Source organism: Chlamydotis macqueenii, chromosome 12, assembly GCF_036417535.1.
Source record: "Chlamydotis macqueenii isolate bChlMac1 chromosome 12, bChlMac1.mat, whole genome shotgun sequence".
Lineage (NCBI taxonomy): Eukaryota > Metazoa > Chordata > Aves > Otidiformes > Otididae > Chlamydotis > Chlamydotis macqueenii.
Window position 1 is genome coordinate 22,472,732 of NC_141567.1, and position 14,835 is coordinate 22,487,566.

The 14,835-nt window shown below is 40.5% G+C and overlaps 1 protein-coding gene across 9 annotated transcripts in view; it reads right to left on the reverse strand.

The window, feature by feature from the left end:
* TCF12 (transcription factor 12) overlaps positions 1-14,835 on the reverse strand; it is a 172,966-nt gene that overhangs the window by 7,546 nt on the left and 150,585 nt on the right. For 4 of the 9 annotated variants that reach the window (XM_086757016.1, XM_086757015.1, XM_086757018.1 and 1 more), the window contains 5 exons: positions 10,947-11,020; positions 9,954-10,025; positions 9,019-9,225; positions 2,217-2,331; positions 1,208-1,379 (listed from right to left, as the gene is read on the reverse strand). In XM_086757016.1, coding sequence (XP_086613142.1) covers positions 1,208-1,379; positions 2,217-2,331; positions 9,019-9,225; positions 9,954-10,025; positions 10,947-11,020 — 640 coding nt within the window. The remainder of the gene's footprint in view (positions 1-1,207; positions 1,380-2,216; positions 2,332-9,018; positions 9,226-9,953; positions 10,026-10,946; positions 11,021-14,835) is intronic. The other 5 variants (XM_086757021.1, XM_086757019.1, XM_086757023.1 and 2 more) reach the window with 3 other exon arrangements.

Below are 14,835 nucleotides of genomic sequence, written 5' to 3' on the forward strand. Positions count from 1 at the left end.
TCAAACAAATCATCTTTGCTGGTTCAAAGTTTTCAGGTGATAAAATTAAACTTCTTCCCACTTCACCTATTTCACACTGAAGTGTATTTAGAGAACTCTTCAGAAAGCATTAGGTATCAATGCTTAAGTATTCAGGGTAATTCTGTCTGCTCCTGCCTTTTCCTGAAAATAAACATTAAATGGTTTCTGCCTGAAGAATATTGTCTCACCATCTAGGAAGAGTAGTGGCAACGTGCTGCCCCTTGAAGCAGCCTACCACTTCACTCAACTGCTGACAAATGTTCAAGTAAGTATGAGATAACTCGACCACTCTGTCAGGTGAAGAATAAATCATTTTCAACAAGTAGTTTTTGCTTGTTTCCAATATATCGGCTTATATAAAAAGGCATTCAAGTAATTTTCAATTTAATGTACTTATTTAAAAGGTTTTAGCTTAGTTAACGACCTTCCTGGCCAATTTTAGGACTACTTTTTCTTCTAATACCCAGTGTGGAGCTAAACAGCTATATTTAGAATTCCTGTATCACTTCAAATTATTATATTAAGTTGCATAGCCTTTTCTTTTAATATAGGACTGTCCAACTAAGTCTGAAACGGTGCAAAATCTCTGCCCTACTACAATTAATGCACTAAAACGCCACTAGACACACATAACAGTATAAACTCTGCTGCCTGTGGTTGCAAAATTCTGATTGTTTACTGTTATCTCAAATTTCAACACTTGTGCCAGGCCTTTTGGGCAGATCTGCAAGCATTTTACCCGGTGTCACCTCCAGGTTTTTTGTCTGTGGCTTGGGAATTGTACTCATCCTGGCCTCTGGGTTACCAGGCTGCTGCTGTCCCTCACTACTGGCTCCCATTCGGGAGCGCAGCCCTGCCCCAGGTACAACGTATCTCAAAATTCTAACACTCTCCCATCCCATTCCCCTGCCCTGCTGGGCAGGGCCCTCTGAATCTTTTACTTCTTATCTGTACAGGCAGGTATTAGACAAGGCACTAATGTAACGGAATGCATACTTTTCAGGTCATTTCCCCAGAAAAGCCTCCATCTTTAAATAGACACAAATGCTGTAAACTACTTCTCTATTTCAGCTGCCTATGCACTGAGGTAATGCAAAAACCCTGAAATACATTTATCAAATTTAAGGGCAAGACGCTACAGAGCGTTAACGAAGCACCAATTCTCCAGGTCATGTCAGCAACCCACCTTGTTCTGCCTCTAGATGAGACCTTGATATCCTTCTGGGAGGACTCATCATCTGATTTCATGTCATCCGACGAGGGGGGTTCATGTATATTTTCATCCTTCTCCTTATGTTCAGATTTGATTTCTGCTGGACCTATAGCCACAGTCTGGCTCTGTAAGCCACCAGACAATGCTGCAAGCAATCAGAGATCAGTATGAGTACCACAGGAGCGAAAGGTTCAAGAGAATCTCAAACAAATATTGCCAATGGGAGGCCAGAGAAGCAGAAGTCTGAGAAGACAACAGGAGGAACCACACTCTGCCAACAGAACCAAGGGAAATCCTGCGAACACTGCTGTACTTGGACACATGTCACAGGTTGCAAAGGGATCATAATCCATAGAGCAACTTGATCAATACCAGCGTAATCTAGGAAAGACACTGCTAAAGACAAAAGGACGCTGAGCAAAGTAAGGAAATTCACACCTCGTGTCTGGGCTGCACATTTAAAGGCAGAGTTGCACTGACATGGAGGCTTGGGCTTAGGCCAAATGCACAACACATACACCCCTAAATGGTGCAAGCATGCTAACGAATAAGCTGACTTCTGTTTCCTATAGCTTACTTCTTTAGGCTGAAAACTTAGGGAATGGTAAACACTTGTGCAGAATGACTTCCTTTAACCGGCTCTGAAAATCTGAAGTCTGGCCTCAGATTGCTCTGCAGCCCTCCTGGCCAGCTCGGAAACGGCTGCAGTACTGCAAATGGCATTACGGCTCCTTAAGCTGGAAGAATGAGGCTGGAACGCAGAGTCCTCTGCTGAAACTACACCAGGACAAGTCTGACACAGGGATGTCCTAAAAATTATTGCAGGAATCCCTAACAGTGGTAGTTTATAGGATTTATAATTAATTTTTATTTCCCAACATTATCTATGTCCCTATCCCCTACGCTGATGCAAGATTTACAGCCTCACTGGCTCTGGATTACTGCAGACCCCGTTCAGCATTTAATATTGCTGGAAAGTTACCTCTGTAGCTTTCTTGTGTTTTATGATTTAGGTCTGTGCTCTGAGCAGAAACCGTACTGGGAAGAACTGAATGGTTGCTGTTGAGGCTGACACCTTCTTCCCGATGAGTCCCGACCTAAAGCAAAGCAAAGCAAACATTTCTATTAAAGACGTGATTCAACAAAACAGGCCAAAATAGAAGTTTAAAAGACTTAAAATATTTGCTGGATTAGAGACGTAAGTTAAAGTTCTAGCTCAGTGAAGGGAAGATTTAGCTGATAGACGCTGTTAAGTTAAACCACTTGATCACACCATACTGGATTAAGCTGTGCTTCAAGCAGCAACCAACACCTGTTTGGAACAACGCAGCAACTTAGCAAAAAAAAATTTTCAGTATTTTCCCACACAACATTACAGAATTTTCTCCTTGATTTACACCTGAGGGGTGTAAGATTTTATTAACCTTTGATCTAGCACTTATAACATTTTGATCCTTAAAAGAAAATAACGAGGAATAATGGCCTTCACCCTCTACAAGAGGTGTGCATACTGTCCTACACTCATGTCTACAGAGACATAAACACACTTATTTACCAAACATAGAAATAACATCTCCTCACTTCTTGTCTGCTGAAACAGGGTTAAGAAAGGACTGGATCTAATATCAAACTATGATTTTATTCACTTTAACCATTCTCTCTCATTTGCCTTCTTTCTTAGCTAAATACACTCAGTTTAGTCCCATTAGAGAATCTTACCATATAAAAACAATCCAGGCATCTAACTATTGTTACCACTTCTCAGTACTTTCTCATCTGCTCCTTCACAACATATCACAATTAAATTTCTAAGCGACAAGTATTGAGATGAAGAGTCTTTTAAAAAATTCTAATTTTGCATAAACTTGAGTTAATGATACTTATGTAAGACAGTTATGAGTGTGTATACCTAGCTTAAAGAGGCAAATTTGTTAAGAAACTGCTTCTCAATACAGAATACTGTTACCAATGCAAACCTCTCTAAGAAAAGAATATTCTTTGCTTTGAAAAAGGAAGAGGTGAAGACACACTGCCTGTATTTAAATAATTTGGAACACAAACCATTTAAAGCTTTTGATTCCTAAAGACACAAAAAATCCTTTAAATATTTATAATACAACAAACAGAATACAATTAAACAGTTAAAAAAACTGAAGGAAGATGAGGGATTCTACTATTATGTGTATAGTTACAAAAATTGGCTACAGATGAAGCTTTTTATTGGAACAGTAGCAAACATGTCAACTAGAAGATTAAGCCTTTAATTAAATAGGTTTATTGCCTGGAGTTACACATGAGAACCACTGTTTTTCAATAAATCCTTCAATCCTAGTAAACTGCTGAGCTTTGAATCCCTCTTGAGTAATTAATGCAGCTTTTACCTTTCATGTCTTAGTATGGGTTTTACCCAGAGAGAGATAAATAGCCTTATGCAAGTTTATCCTTTGTTTAATACATGCTCTTCCTGTAAGCTAACGCACAGGAACACGAAAGGGAAGGGGGGAACCCCCCCTCGACAACCCACAACTAATATCAGGTCATTCCGGGCTGCCATTTCTACCTATTGTTCTGCAGAAAAATCTCCTCCTGTATACTGCTGAATATCTGTTGCTATTTAAAGTCTATTTTATCTTCCTTTGTGCGTAATAGGCTTTGTTTGGGAGAATTTCCACTACGGATACAGTCACCCCAGCTCTTGCGAGTGTCGTGAGCTCACTTGGAGTCAAGAGCGGAAGCTGCGTCTTTCAGCCTACCAGACAAAACTCTTCCCAAAGGGAATGTGAATTCACGCTGAATTTCCAAAAACGAGTCTTTCCCTAACTCTGCCCTGCAGGTTGTGTGCTTTACTTTATTCTCCTGGTCGTGCTCAGTCCCAACACATGAGGGTGCTTTAATTCAAGCTACAGACTATTAATTACTTCAGGGCCAGGTCTGTTCCAAAATCTACTGCTTAAAAAAGGCAAAAATTTCGTAAAGCTGTGTACAAACGTAGCAGCTGCCAGAACCCTGGTAACTTTCAAATCCAGAGCTAATCTAAAAGTGACAGATTAGCAAATCAGTTCTGATAAAGGCAGAAAACAGATTAGAAACTAAACTCAAGTCCATGCTCCAGTCCTTTGAAACAAGCTTACAAATTCAAAGCATACAATTTAGATTAGCAAGATTTATACGGAGATCCTAAGAGCTAAAGTGTTACAAAACTGACCACAACATCAATTTTTATCTCTGATCTGTGCTGTACTAGAAAATCCAAACAGGCTAACAAAAATGAAAAAAAAAAAAAAAACCAAACCCACAAAAAAAGAACCAACCAAAAGACTTGCTGAAAGTCACTTTGTCCCATGTGAAGGCCAAGAGCTCTGTTTCCTATAAACACAACTGCTCCAAGGTAGCAAACTGGATATTTAGCATCTTAAACACTGGCTTTAGAAACTTCAGTTTGCTTTTCTCTCCCTCGACTCCCCCTTCACGGACACAGAGGCTCTCCCCATCTGCATTTCAATGGAGCGCAGCCCCAGGCTCCCCCCCGAGCGCTCCGGACGGCTCTTACACCCCCGCCTCAGCACAAACACGCCCGCCCCTCGCTGCGTTACTGCTCCGGGCCGACAGTCCTCAGTCAGGGCCGGCCTAGCGCGGCGGCGGCGGCGCAGCCCCGGGGGCAGAGGCCTCGCCGGGGCCCCGCAGCCGGTCCCGGGCCAGGCCGGCCCCTCGCGGCCTCGCCCTCCCCCGCCGCCATGACACCGCCCCCCCCCCCCCCCCGACCGGCGTTTCCCGCCCAATTCCGCCTCCCCCGCGCAAAACGGCGCGCGGGATTTTTAACGCGAGGGGCAAAGGCGCGGGAGCGACCTCGCTCCTCGCTCGGCTCGTTCGGCCGCGCAGCCGCCGCCGCCCGCCCCGCTCGCTCCCCGGGCACACAAAATGGCAGGCGGGGGGAAAGGCTGGGCTCACACCACGCACAGCACACCACCGCTTTTCGGCTGCAAAGGCAAAAACTTTTAGAAAAATCTGAGAAGCAATCAGCACTGACACCGCGTTTGGCAAAAACATTCAAAAACCACGCAGCTTTGTGAGTTTTCTCTGTGCAGCGACAGCCTAACCCATCCCCAGCAGATCGCAGAAGGTACAGCTCAGTAACACCACGGCTGCAGAAAAACAAGCCCTGTCTGTACGGCTGCAAGCTGCTGTCCTTCACCAGGTGCACTGTACTTATTTTTATGCACTTCAAAAAAGACCTGCGCACAGGACAATCTGCAGCCACACTCAGACTCCTAAGTTTTTAAAAAATGAGTGCGGAACTTACTTCAGTTGATTTAAGCAATAACGTTTGGTATCCGAAACCAGAAACCAGTGCAGTATTTTTGGCAAGTGGGTTAGAAGTAGAGCAGACCCGGCAGCCGATGGCCGTGTGCAGGAGACGAGCGCGACGCCTGGGAAAGGATGGCCTTTGTCCGCGTCACACATCAGCCTGACGTCCAGCTTAGTGATAAATGCTTAATTTGGCCACGGTCACTAACATCATTTTAACTAAGGTGACCATAACTAAGAGAACAAAAAGGGCTTTGGAAACACGACTCTGACACTTCAGACGGCTCCAGGTTGCTCAGCGGGGCCGTGACCTCTGCGGAGAAACACCAGCACGGAAGGGCTCTGAGCAGCAGCGGCGGCTGGTGTTGGCAAAGCCGCTGGAGCTGCCCTGTCGTGCTTTTACACGACTGCAGAGGAGCTGCCCTGTCGTGCTTTTACACGACTGCAGACGCAGGGCAGAAACGGGGCCATCGCCCATTTTCTGATATGCCTGGTATACCTGGAAAAAACCCTGTGACTTAAGGATTGGGTTTCATCCTTAACTGAGTTTCCAGGCCTTTTTATTTATTTATTTTTAATCAATTCAGGCTGTTCTTTTTCCATTGTATTACAATGACAAATAAAAAGCAGCTTGAATAAGAACAAAAAGAGTATTACTTCTTAACTTTTCAATAATACATGAAATAAAATACAAATCGACTTCAAAGGCCACTTAGCAAATATTTGATGAGTTTGAGATATTAAAAATCTATTTGAGTAAGTCTAATGGCCAGCCCAGCTAAAAAAGAAAACAAGACCATTCAGAGCGAGCAGGAAATGAAGTCAACTAGAGTTTTAAAATAAATCTGGCTCAAAAATTAAGCAAATGTTAAAATAAAACCATGTCTGGTTACACTAATTACATAAAAAGGAGTTAAATTACTCATTTCCTAGCTCCTTCTGCCAAGATCATCTTCTTCAAGGGAAATTCAATTTAATTTTTTTCTATTTTTTTTTTCCTAAAGAACAAAAATGTTTTATACAAAGACCAACCACCCCACCCCCAACCCCCCCCCCGACAAGGAAGTTTCATTTAGTGCCGAATCCCAATGAATATATCTTGACCAAAAACCATACAAGCACATCAAACAGAACCAGGCAAACGCTCTTATCAATGTTGATATTTCTCACTATGTTAGCCAATACTCACTTTTCTCAAAATCTATCAGAGGTCCTCTAAAGTACAGGAGTATTTAATTCCTGAACGATGTCTAGATTTATAGTTCAGGTTGCGTGTCAAATTCTTGGCTCTCCTACATTTACTATTTCAAGAAAACCAAACAGTAAATAAGCGCAGTTTGAAATTAATTGGTTACTGAGTACTCTGAGAACTACACCTCATACTCGGGGCAGCACTGAAACGCAGTCGGCACTGACAAACGGCTCAGGGTCCGCTACAGCCAGCTGTGCCACCCTCTGCTCCGTTCCTCTTTCAGGACTCCGTCCTCAGCCACACTGCGTTCCTGCCATTGCAAATGATGTCAAAGGGCACTCTTTGGGGACGGGACAAAGCCACGACAGGACGCCTTCTGTTGGAGCCAATTATTCTGACGTAACAAAATTAAGGTTAATCCAAGAAACTCTTTAGCTGCCTCGCTTTCCAAGCCAAAACTGATCCGCAAGCTTGTTTTGCCCAGTGAGGATAAAATACAAAAGCAAATCTTTTTTTTTTTTTTCATTTTCCTAATCTAAGTTTATTTCTAACAGACAGCAAGCATCCTTCAATCAAAACTGCAGACCAATCGTTAGATGATAAATCGAGTCTGTATTACATTCAAGTTACACAACTACATTAAACTACAGCAGACTGAGGAACCTTTATTCATTTTGGAGAGTAATGTTCCACCGTCACCTTGATTTTAATCAAAACTGAGTTGATAAAATATTTATCACAGCTTAGTTTAAAAGAGAAACAGAGATTTTAAATGTACATTTTTGGCACTATCTGCATTTGACTGCGTCTGGCTTAGCAGCACGGGAAGCTTCTGCAAGTCAGACAGAGAACAATTCTGTCCCTGCAATTCCAGTCACTCACTCTACCCCACATCATGTAAGATCTGGGGAAAAAAAGGTTTTCTTTTGTATAACTAAATTTCAGTCTGCCCCAGAACACCGTCAAACTGTCCCTCCAACAACATTATGTAAATATTAAATAGAAGGCAGTATTAAAAAAAAATTCCAAGTATTTACACATCAATTCATTACTGAAAGTAACTGTGAACTTGTAAAGAAACCTAAAGTTGGATATGCATTTGCACAGTACCCCACTCCGCAAAAGCCCCCAAACACAGGCAGCTGAAGTAACCAGTTCTTTTTTATGTTTACTGCAGTGGTTCTGAAATTAATATAAATGGATGTGTGACGTGCGAATGGGAGAGCCTGGAACTAATACTGTTTTATAGAATACAAACCCTTCAGCAATTGGGGTACCTAATTATTTTGATGATAGGTGAAATTCTGCCTTGATCACACAGTACCCAGCTGTGAATCTGTTTTATAACAGAAAATTTCACAGCATGTAACTGGTCTTTAAAATTACGCTGTAAACATGCAGACACATGGTACCACTAAAATAAGTATGTTTTAAAAAGCTCTTTTTCCTCTAAACATTTCTACAAAGGGAGGAATGAAAAGGAAGAAAAAGGGAAGTGAGGAATGCTACAAACAGATTTCGTTTTTACTGGATAATGCTTTTAACATATTTCTGATCTATGAAAACTTCGGCTACATTTTTTTCAGAAGAGTTCACATTTTTAAAGAAACTAAGAGATGGACGGAATTATTTCACTCTTCTTGGGGATTAATCTAAAAGTTGTTTCCTCTTCGTTGTTACTTACACTACAGCTGTGCTCCAACTCCTTTTCATTTAGAAAAAATAGTTTAAATTTTGAGCCTGCGCACACTATGGCTCCACATTCCAACAGCTTCCTCCCAGTCCTCTGCCAGCATCTGCTATTGAAGACTAGTTCCAATTTACAATAAACAGCTTTTCCAGACCAGAACACTTGAAATTCAGTCCTTGACTGCTTTTCCCATTCAATCTCCCTATTCACCATTTCAAGGAGAAAACTGTTCTGCCAATTATTACGCATCTGGAAAAAATGCATGTATAAGCTGAAATGCTCTCAGCAGAAAGTTTCAGCTTTCTGCATATGGTCACAGCAGGATTTTATGGGCCACTGACCAGGCAAAAGTCTAAGTTTTCCCATCTTTCTCCTCCCCCTCATTTCTGCCCACCCCCACCCCAACCCTCTAATTGGAAACCCATAGCAGGTGCAAGCTGTCTGCCATCTTTTCCTCCACAAGGATCTCCAGTAGTTTCTTCCTGGTAAATATTAACCTTGCAGTCCAGTTTTAATTCACTCGGCTCTATGGCAGTTTAAACACATCAGCTGTAACTGCTTGGCACGAATATATACGTGTTTAAAAACCGTCATTACCATCGATGCTTGTCTGTTGGCTGTTACAAGGCTAGACGCTCCGTAGTTTGAGTTCAGGCTTCCAATTGGCCCGTTGTGGGATGGTCCCAATAAACTATGTATATCTCCGTGGCCACCCGATAGGCTTGTTGAAGGCCCCACAGCATGATTCCGTAGTACATGAATGGCATCATCGAGTCTGTCCAAGCGATCCTCCATTCGAGACTGCTGTTGGGATTTAAGAGGGACAGTAACCATCATCACTGAACGGATCTGCGGACTCACTACACCGTTAACAGTCTCTACCACAGAGATATTAAAGATAGAAGATGAAATGTGGTATCAAAAGACTCTGAAAGCACCTACCAGCACTACAAACAGGAAAAAGAAAAGATATCTGGAGATTTTGCTCGAGATAGCATTCATTCCACAAATAGGTGGCAGCTTTTAAAGTGAAGCTTGTTGATAAGGTTAATGTTACTCAGCTTCCATTACATGGCATGAACAAGAAAAAAGGAAGTGCTACAAAATAAGCTATCTAATACAGGATGAGAAAGAATGATCATAAAATCAGCCTCACCATGTTGGTAACAATTAAGAGAGGCAGTGGCTTTTTAAGAACCTGTATTACAAAAAAAACTGCACAAAACTAAGTTATAATTTTCTAAAATGGATCTTTAACCAGATTAGATAGTTCAGAAATAAAAATGAGTTCTGTATGTCACTGCAGAAAAGTCTGTCTTAAAATTACTTTCAAAAAAAAAAAAAAGAAAAAAAAAGAAAAAAAAACCTAAAGCAAAATTAATTCTGACATTGCAGCTCTCTAGAACCTGAAATAGCAGAACGTTGGAGTCAAAAGATGGGTCATATGCTACACTAATTTAAGTTTCTAATGGGGAATCCGAAGGAAGCATTAATTGAAACACAAAAAGGCACCATCTAAAGTGAAATAGTACCTCACAGACATCCTTTAAGAAGGACATTGCATCTTGCAAATGCTCGTGAAGTTGCTGTTCAACTCGATTTTTCTGGCAAAGTCAAGACAGAACAGGAAGCAAAGCACAGATTAAGATTAATTCCAAAAAGAGGTGAGGAAACAGCTGATGTGCATGTCAGCAATAAATTGTTAGTCAAGTTAATGCAACAGAGATCTGATTATATTAAGATAAGAAAAGGCTAATATTTAACACTGCAGTTACGTTAGGATTCTAAGATGTACATATCAATTACATGTATTGCAAAAATATTGAAGAAAACGGATTTAGCCTTAATTTATTCTTGTTAGAGAGAAACAAATAAATTACATCCATGGAAACTAGAAATACTAACAGGTAATTAAAACCTTCCCTCAAATTTTTCCCCTTTCCTTCCCGATGCTGTATCAGAAATTTAAGAAAGAAGTCAGTAACTTAAATCTTCTGCCCAGTCTTGAAAAGAAGAAAATTTACAGTACTCTAGATTATTTCCCGTATGTTTTTCTGTAAAATGCTTCATTAAGTAATAAACAAACATTCCCCAATAACACATAACAATTACAAATAAAATATACTAATACTTTATTGACAATGTAATGAAAACAAGCCCGAGAGACTGCCATTTCAGGGAGAGAGGGGGAAGGACAAGCAAATGCGAAGGCATGAAGTCTTTATCTTTTCTCCAGACTGAACTTTAGATAAGAATTAGCTATGGATTTGTGAAAAGGTACCAGAATCCTGTAACAGCGCTTTAGCACCAGCTGTCCTCAGCACAGAAGCCTGATGCCCAAGGAACAGATGGTGAAAGACACACCCTGCACGTCTTATATTGTTCAACTGAACAGGCCATTTGTTAGCAAAGAATTCATTTGTAACGCTATCCTACTGTTTCCTTTAATGATATGCAGGGTTTATACAAAACCAAGCCTTCAACTCTTAAATAAAAAGTACTATGTTGCTTTCAACAGTTCTTACCAAGGAGTGTAGCGAGTTTTCATAGTTGGGAGATGAGGGCGCTTGTCCTCCACTCCTAGACCACTGACTGGCACCTGTCAAAATTGTCCAGGTTAACGCACAGATTCATGCGGTGTCAGGGGGAAGCAGAGATGCAATCTTTCTCAAGGTAATTAAACCCAACATATTCTGCATAAAGGTAAGCTGACATATGGGTATACAAAGGAAGACAAATTCCTTCATTCTGTCTTATTGAGGGATAACTTTTCTATCCTGGCATCCGCAGAGTTAGACACACTATCGATGACAAAGCAGTGACACCTTCCAAGCACTTCAGCATTAAAAACGTGGCCTAAACACACACACCATTTCTGAAATACCTGCCTTCTGCCAGTATCACCATAAAAAGACTGCTGAATTCTTTCTTCTTCAGATTATGTTCACTATATATATGGGCATATCTTTAATAGTGCTAAAATATGCATCGAAAATATTTATAGAAATCAAACAGACGCTGAATTAAGGATAACTAGAAAACCATTTTTTATCACACCTCTCTGCTAAATAAGAAAACATAAAACTAGATCTAAAAGCTTTCTTTGTCTTGTCTCGGTCTACGCTGCACCATTTTAGGTTATAATGCGTTCCAAGTTTAGAAGAGTAAAAATACACTTAGGTCATTCCCATTTGTTATTTCAGATATATTTAAGGTAAACTGGCAGCTAAAGAATCATTGGCTGTGCAACAAATCGACAATTATGCCCATATTACCTATACGCTGCAAATTTAAACACTAATCTGACACAAATATACCCAGTTACCACATAACATTTAGAAATAATTAGATGTGAAATACAGTAACTAATAAAGCGGAACTTTTAAAACAAAGCCTGAAATAGTACATGTATTTTTCTCACCAACTAATAATGCATCTTTTATAAAGATACTACATGAAATTCTATGTCCATTAGAGACAGCTTCCTTTCAGCCATACAAATGTAATAATAAAGCAATTACATTAATAAATTATGGACATACAATCCAAAGCAGCTCATTAAAGGAAGAGCCTGTGGGCTTGTTCTTTCAGAAGCAGCCAGAGCTGTACGTCTGGAAAACTGGGAAAAGGTTTAATAACATTACAGTTCCTTTGTTCAGAGAGCTGCAAGTAGTCACCTTTTAAAGAAAGGGGGTCTTTAACAAAAAAAGTATAGCTTGCATAGCTATTCAAATACCTAAATATTTACTTTCTAATTAAAAAAAAATAATACTAGAAAAAAAAAAAAAAACAACCCTCCAATTTCATAAAAGCCCAGAGCTGCCAGAACCACGGTGGAATTCTCTTTTAAAATATAATGACATCAGTAAGTTTGTAATTACCAATTTTCACTTCACACAGCTACTCTGGGTCTGGATTTGTAGTCTCCCTCCATGTTATGGTCACCCCTGAACTTGGGAATAATGCTTGGAGTCGCACTTATTTTTACAAAGCACTAACGAAACAATTCCAGAACATTTGGCTCAGTGTAACATTCAAATTTTTATCTGGTCAAAACTCCATTTTTAGAGACAGGACCACAGTCGAGGCTTCAATGAGTGCTCCCTGCTAGGAGGGCAGAGTGTGCTGCTTCCTAGGACAAAGCACCAGCGCAGGGCTAACCAGAAAGCAACCAGCGAAGAACAGAAAGCAAACAGACTCAATGCCTGTGCATCTAAGCTGAAGAGTTTGGTTTTTTTAATGGAAAAGGTACTATTTCCTTAACGTAAGCCCAGAACAAAACTGTGAGTGGGACTTCTGACACAGGAAACAAAAAGAAAAGGGGGGAGGCAATACTCAACAACTTCTCTCAAAGGAGCAACCCAAGGGCGAGCTGCAGTGTTTCGCCCCACCGCTGGTACCGCTGGTGCTCTGCCCAAGCGGTGGCACACCGCCTCCGTGTCTGCGCAGGGTGCCAGATGGCACTGATTTCCTGCTTTCCTCCTTCCACTCCCCCTCTTAGAAGTTTGTGCATGAAATCCACCAATTATGTTAAAAAGCATCCTGGCACCACAAGCCCTGCAATTAACAACTGCAGCTTTTAGTGCAGCACCAACATAGCAGCATGAAAAAACAAATAAGCCAGGCAAGTGTGAGGATTTACAGGGGTCATCGCTAGTAATCACTGCAGTATTGTTCCAGCTCTCCCAGTCTCCCCAGCACTAATCCTCTGGCTCCCCTTTCAAACGCACACTCGCACCAGAGGGCTGGCTTTCCATCCTCAGGGCCGACACCACCCTTCCCAGTACCTCTGATTCTGGGAGAAGGGTTCTTAAAATACCAAGGCTCCCACTGCTCAGAGCTGTACATAGACCTCATACGTACACACAATCATTAAAACTACGCAAGAAGCTAGGCTCTGGGCATGTTTATGTAAAATTAGAAATTAAATGAGGGCAGGGAAGATGAGGCACACTATTGTCTCGTAATACTTGGGGGTTTTCATCATGTTGTTCTCAAAGCTTGTATTTAAATTAAAAAATGTTGTTAGTCCTTATGCAGTAACCTAAGAGCCAAACAGACAAACGGGAGCTTATATACTGGAGTGTCTCCTGGAGCTACTATCTCTCAACACTTTAAATGGCAGAGTGCTCTACTGCAATTTACAATTAAATTATGACTTAGTCAAATCCGTAATAATAATGCGAATAAACAAAGAACTAACTGCAAAAGACAAAAATCATGATGAAGGCTAAAAGGCTTCAAAATACATTATTTTAGTATACTAAAAACATTTGTTTTATCTGCAATAACTTTTTGGGTCAGGACAGAAAATGGCTACCAGGAGTATAAATAGCAATAAATACAGTAGTAATTACTTTACATTGTGCTTCACTGTGTTCTTAGTGACTCATCTGGGAATAAAGATAAAAGTCCAGATTCATAAATGAAGGTAATTAACTACTGGAGCAATTTACCAAAGGCTTGATAAATTCTGTATCACTGGAATTGAAGGGAGTGGGGTGGGAGGGTACAACTGTAAAGCAGATGCTAAGTTTGCGCCTGAGAAGGATTTCAATATTATTTTCTTATATCTGCTACTGCCTTAGCCATCAAAATCCAGAATAAGGGCCACAAGTCAAAGTGCAAATTTTGGAGAGTTTTACATTTGATACAGGTTCCAACAGACAAAGGAATCAAGAGCAAAGGGAAAATCCAAGTTTTAGGGACCTCAAGTATGTATTCCAGAACCAGAAATTAGCTAGCGCTTTCATGCTTACAAAATTAGGTGTGGTATCTAATCAGGGAACTCCAACTGGGATCTTTAAAATTTTAAATACTTTGAAATGTCAGAATTTCCTTCTTCCAGCCACAGAGCTCTTTTCAATATTTGCTTTGATGTTAAAAAGAAAATAACAATTTTCTGGTTTCATCTGCCTTTCCAGTACAACAAAGATACACAAAACATTTTTTGTCAACCATAATCGCTAAACCAAAAATCCCATTAATCTCATCGTTACTCAATTCAGTGTGGTTTTTTTCAGTGACAGAAACAAAATGCCCAAAGCAGCTGCTCAGGTATGCCATGTCAGCCATCCATTAATCCATTACGTCTACAGAAAACCAGGACAGTGTCCATCAAACACGAGTGAAGCATGAATGATGAAAGTTTCCGTGACATTGCCTATACACATATGCATATTCACATACATATGTATATATGACTGCATTTTGCATGCAATAAATTTACTTATTTATTAATCTACATCACAAAAGTGTTCAGTTAAGCTCATTCTGTACACCTTTCACTATAAGTTAATTTTTTTTTTTTTTTTAATAAAAACCAAAACACTCTTGCAAAAGAGTGACCAAGGGCCAGGACTCTGCAGGAATATAGCAAACAACAGGGAACGGGCAAACAGCCTCTTGGATAAA